General features: G+C 37.1%; 1 protein-coding gene across 1 annotated transcript; it reads right to left on the bottom strand.

Moving 5' to 3' along the window:
- Positions 1–242: 242 nt before the first annotated feature.
- LOC104235994 (protein ENHANCED DISEASE RESISTANCE 4-like) lies at positions 243–5,633 on the bottom strand. The gene is made up of 5 exons (XM_009789830.2): positions 4,897–5,633; positions 2,062–4,420; positions 1,751–1,811; positions 1,435–1,658; positions 243–572 (listed from the first exon to the last, which is right to left on the bottom strand). The coding sequence occupies exons 1-5, from the start codon at positions 5,012–5,014 to the stop codon at positions 503–505; spliced, it is 2,832 nt and encodes a 943-aa protein (XP_009788132.1). The 5' UTR covers positions 5,015–5,633; the 3' UTR covers positions 243–502.
- Between the last annotated feature and the right edge of the window lie 627 nt (positions 5,634–6,260).

Raw genomic sequence — 6,260 nt, 5'->3', positions numbered from 1 at the left:
TCAAATCACGGGTCCGATTCCGTTTACCCAAAATGTTGACCGAAGTCAAATTTACTCATTTTATAACCAAATTTTTATCATTTTTCACATATTTTCATATTTAAGCTTTCCGGCTACGCGCCGGAACTGTGCACGCAAATCGATGCAACTCTAAATAAGGTTTTTCAAGGCCTCGGCGACACAGAATTCAATCAAAAGCCTTAATCAGAAAACAGATTACAAATGCAGGACAATGTTCCATCAACACGAAGTTTGTAACATTCTATCTAACAAACCAGAAGTAAACAGTGTGAAAATCAGTACAATTGATGAGAGGCTACATTTAAAGAAGATAAATCAATAAATAACTGAATGATCTGAGTTCTGTCACCAAATAAGATGACTTTCTCTACTACAAAAATCTGTGCATATTAGTTACACAGGCTTCAGGTTACATTTCAGGTTTACATAAAAAAGAAGAAAAGATTTATCCTTTCGGCGATAGAAAGTAACTGAAGTGCCTTCAACTAACATAATTGCTCTGCAATTGCTTTGGGACTTTCATACCAAATCCATGCTTTACTCTCTCAACCCTTAAGAAATCACAAAAACCAGAGGAACATCAGATTAGGTTATTAGAAAATATCCATTAAAACTATACAACTTCCTCAGAGATAACATGCAAACAGATTATCGTCCAGCATATTTTCGGTTCAAGAATGTTCTGAAGGTTGTATCTTTTATTCAAATACAATGATTAAATTTTGGAAATATGACTGAAGAGGTAAAAATCTTTGAATTTCAAAATCCTTGGCTAGGCATCACATAAACTTCCATCGGTCTGCTCATCTATGGTTCTAATGGCAACAGTCACGATTGAGATTTGAGAGAAGTCCGATATTCAATACGAAAGATAGAACAGATAACTCTTTAGCCTTAATCGACCAACAACCAGTCCTAGTCATTTAAATGTATGAGCTTCCACTTGGACTACGCGCTCTGATTATAATTGAATAGGTAGAAATTCTGATGTATGTTGTTTAATATCTAAGCAAGAAGTCTAGGTCCTCAGAAAGATGGTTGATTTTAGCTTTCAACTCCAATAAAGAAACTAAAATCTGAAAACTACATCCAAGCCCAGGCTTGGATGTTCACTCGAGCAGGGGAGAGTTTCTAACCCAAAGAAGAATGGGAATACTAAAATATCTGACAAATTTAACCCCACTTCTCTTTAAAAGCACAACTTTCTATGAGCTTTCGGCTAACTTTCCTTTAAAAGCAGAATATGTGGTGATTAACTTCAATCCTATAGAACACTAATAAACGACCACAATAATCATTAGCCACTGACAATGGAAGAATAAAGGCACAAATAAAATTGTTAGTACTACAGTCTTATTCTATGGAACATGGAGAAAGTAGACTCTTTGATACACATGCTATATGGAAACTTACGTTGGGGCAAGTTTGCCAAGGCCATCAAGTTCTTCACCAGTGTGTTCATCAACAACTTTTCCTGAGATATCAATGGAATAGGACTTATTTCGTGTCATAGGGAGACCTCTGCTCACCAGTAGATCTAAATCTTTCTGATGGAGCTCGCGTCCATTCACGTAAATCCCTGTATTCCCAGCAGCACAATCTTTTGGGATTGGATAATTAAACTCTTCAATATTTGGCTGTAAGAAAAATTGTGATACTTCATCAATTTGGTAATCCACCAAAAACCATCCAAGAGATATGTTCTACATCAGACATTATTGAATCCTACCAGAATGACGCCAAGGCAGGGATGGCCCATCACGCCCCAAAAGCCAGCTCGGTAGTCATACCTAGTTCACCATTTAAATAACAGAGTTTGAAGTCAATTTTCAGATAATCTAAGTTTATCATCATATATTAAAAGGCAAAATAATATCCACAAGAAAACAATCAAGAAAGCATCACCGTTGTAAATTTCACCATAATTACTACCATCGAGAATTATGACAAAGCAAACAAGAAAAGGATGAACTAATATGCATTTTTGAAACTAATATAGCATATAATATCTTTTGTCCTTCTCAGTACAGATGCACTTACCAATAATCTCCTGGTTGAATGGGCCCTGCTAACTTCTCTGCCTTCTTAACAGCACGATCTGGTATCGGTCTTCCATTGACAAACACATTTGATCTTCCATTCTCTGAATTTTGACTAGACCTTGATAATTCTCCAAAGCTCCTTTTAATAAAACCCATGAAGGACTCACCTCCCTTGTTGTTTTTAGACAAATTTTCCTCTTTGCTTGATTGATATGATTCCATAGATACACCTACATATTCATTCATCGAGACATCCATTTCAACTGCCGTAGATATATCTTTAATAGAATTCTGCCTAGAGGTACTTTTATCAAGTACGGTCCTCTCTTGATCAGTGTTTTCTTTCATGTTCTCCTTGCTGTAGTTTTCTACCACATCTTTGGGAGAAATACCATAAGTATGGTCCCTTCGAGATGAATCTAGGAGTGGTGGCGGATCATCTTCAAGGGGCATTTCAGCACGATGAGAAACGTCATGTCTAACAATCACGCTCTCTGGGCTTAGCTCATCTTCAGAAAGACTAAATGATGAGGAATGAGCATTATGCCTCTTCTCAGGTTCAGTGGAATTTGATTTATGACTCCTCGAAGATGACTCGAGCTTAGCATCGGCCAAATGGCAGTTATAGTTAAAGTTATCATAATCATCAGACCAAGGGATCGTCTCCTCATTCCTCAAATTCTCATTTGGCACATCAGCTGAATCAGGAACAAACTCAGCAGGCACTGGTTTAACTTGTGTAGGAATGGATACACCCGACTCATTGCTACCAGGTTCAAATAGAATTGTGGAGGAGCAGGCTCCACATCTCATTCTCTTCTCACTCTTTCCTGTCATCATTAGTTTCTTAGGCAGCTTCAGCAGCTCAAAGCAGCTACAGCACGTAATGAAAGGGGCACCACCTGCTATAGCTTGATATACACGTCCAACTCTATGGGCAACAACCACTCCTCTAGGATAACGCCGATGACCAAGACCACCATTTTCCGGCTCCAGGTCACTCGGACTTCTTGTAAGTCGCCTTCCTTCATGATAATTCTTATTAAGGACATGAGAGCCTTCAGATGTATAACCCCCTGGACCATAACCCCCAGAGGTCATGTGGTGATGTAAAATGGGATTAGCAGGGCCGTTTCGTGACCTTCGGCTGCCAAAACCAGAGGGTTGAATCACAGCAGGAACGTGATAATTTTGGTTCAAGCAATGTGAACAAGAACATGCAGACTGGTGGAAAAGGGTTTCATGCGGATGTGGTACGAAGAAGTTATCCATGTGATGCCCAGGAAAATGTTCAGGGTACGTTTGGGGAAAAGGCTGATACAACGTCTGATTGGGAGGCTTTCTGAGCATTTGTTGGTGATGTTCCTTTCTATATCCAAGAAATTCATGAGAAAAGTTGTTTGAAGGATATGCGTCTGCCATCATTGAACCATGTGGATCCTTATAAGGAACATTTCCTTGTTGTCCATATGTGTATGGACGCTCTCGAACATTCTTAGCAGGACCTAGGGGATGCCGGTTAGCACCGTAAGAATCCTGGTTATGCACATCGTGCCTGCTATACGGATTAATGGTTGTTGTTGAAGCCATCCTCGCATCAACAGGAACACTATCCTTGGGTTTCTCAGAAACATCACAAGTTCGGCTGAGTTGGTCCTTTAAGTCATTGATCTTCCTTAAGAGCTCGGCTTTATCGCTCTCCAAGTCCGCAACTCTAGCTACCCCATCCAAACCACCGTTGTACCTCCTATGGTTAACAGAGCCATAGTAAGAACCCATGTCATTTTCTAATGGCCCGTCACTAGGATACGGAGGAGCACTGAACTTCCCTTGCCTTCTGGCAGCTGCACCATTTGCATAAGATCTTTCAATGTACCGACTGTCCATAGGTGGTCCTGAACCTAGTAACTCCATCGAAGGCCTTACCCTTTTAAGCTCATTTTCAACACTGAGTCCAACAGATTCAACAGTATTAATCTTTCCCCAATAATTATCCGCCCTAACACCATGATCCATCTTGCCTTTAGAAGTACTACATTCATTGTAACCATAATTGTTCTCTCTTCTAAACCTATCTAACCTCGAACCAATTAAAATTTGTTCACCCTCTCCGGCTTTATCAAAATCATCGAAAACTTCCTTATCATCGGATCCTGAAATCACTCGATTATGTGACACCATTCTTCCATTATGACTTTTCCCTTCTGTCCTCCTCGGTTGAATGTCACTACTTTCCTCATCGAAATCAGAAACAGTATCTAAACTCATGGCGACCTCTCCTTTACCAGCAACTGCTCTACCCTTTTCACCATCTGATATCTCCGACAAGCCATCATCCAAAATCCCCTTATTTTTTGCTGCATTACCATAATAACAACAAAAATGGAAATTTAGAATCTTAAAAACAAGATTCGATTTGAAACTTATCCTAACATAGCTATGCTAGACATATTACAAAACTTCTGCTGTATTGAATATGTGAACGACATAAAGAAACATATGACAGAGGGAAAACGTTGAATCTTGTGAATGCTAGTCTAAAAGCTTAAACTGCTATAGATAGACATTTTATTTACTTATCTTCAACTCGCCCCTTCACATGCAAGCCAAATAATTTTTTCTTAGACCAAACAAGTGAAAGTATTTACAACAACAACAACCACTACTACGCCTCAGTCACAAACAGTCATAAACAAGATGGGATCGGCTATATAAATACTCATACCACGTTACTCCATTTAAAAGTACTTAGTTCTACTCAAACTATTAGATGAGCAGTTTTACATAATTCAAATTAAGGTATAAACTATAAAAGTAAAAGAGAAAGGAGTACCTCTAAGAACAGTACCACAACCACCACATTGGTAAACAGAAAAGTCATGAAGCTCAGGAAGAAGATTTCCACACTTTGGACAACGAACCAGTCGAACATTTGAAGAAGGTTCTGCCATTTTCAAAATTCCTTAAAAGTGTAATTAACTCCCTTTGACACCAAAATTCATCCAAAAATGGATCAATAACAAGAACCCAAAACCCCAAAATCCCAAAACACCAAGTGAAAAAAGGGAAAATACCCAAATAAAAGCTCAATTCAAAGAGCAAAAATCAAGTCTTGAACTAGTCAAATTTAAGCAGAAATTGCAAAAGGGGATAAATTTATCATACAAGAAATGCAAAGCTCAATACAATTATACAAAGAGCAAAATCAAAACTTGAACTTGACAAATTTAAGTAGAAATACCAACGAGAAAACCTTTATAGAAAATTCCCAAATGAAAACTCAAAACAAAGAGCAAAATGGGGTTATTGGACTAGACCAATTTCAAGTAAAATGGGCAAAGATGATAACTTTATCACTTGAGGGTACAAAAGAAACACAAGAAAAATAAAGTGTGAAACTTAACAGTACAGTCCAGAAGAGAAAAAAAAAAATTAAAAAAAGGCAACAATTTCTTGTTGGTTTAAAAAAGGGCTGCAGAATTTGATGTTCCCAAGAAAGAGAAAAGAGAAGGTTTGGATTTGGAGGGAAGAGAAAAGAGAGAATATGTTTACGACCCGTTTCCCGACAATTTCTTGCTTTTCTCAGGTAACATTACAATATTACATAAATAACAACTTTTAGGAAAGAGGGGACCAATATTCCTAGCCTAATATTTGTATAAACTATAAGAATTTTGAAATTAATAATTTTAAATAAAAAAGAGCCAAAAATATTTTTATCATTTAATAAATGATTTAAAATTAATTTTCGTCTATTTTTTAATTCAAAAATACACACAATGTTATCTTTCAGACTAAAAATATCCCTGTGACTAGCGAAATAATCTGTCGGTCCTTTTAATGCACTGCATCGTTTTATAGCATGTTTAGATGGTTGTTACGTGTCGTTTTTAAATGTATTGTATCGTATTATACCGCATTGTATTGTATTGTTTGATGAATACAATGTTTGGATAGATTGTATCGTTTGTCATCATTTTATGATATCAAGCACCAACAATATGAAGAATAGACTTGCAATATTACTAAGAAAAAATATGATACGAAGTAGAAATATTATATAAAAAGTAAAATACATGATAAAATATAATTGTTTAATAATAAGGAGTGTAATATAAGAGAAAAAATCAAGGTAACGATACCCCCACACCAAATCTGTCATTACACAAAGTGACACTTTTCATCGTAACGTAACGA

This window comes from Nicotiana sylvestris, chromosome 8 (assembly GCF_000393655.2).
Source record: "Nicotiana sylvestris chromosome 8, ASM39365v2, whole genome shotgun sequence".
Taxonomy (NCBI): Eukaryota; Viridiplantae; Streptophyta; class Magnoliopsida; order Solanales; family Solanaceae; genus Nicotiana; species Nicotiana sylvestris.
Note: the sequence above shows the minus strand (reverse complement) of the source record. Positions and strands in the feature narration are given on the sequence as shown.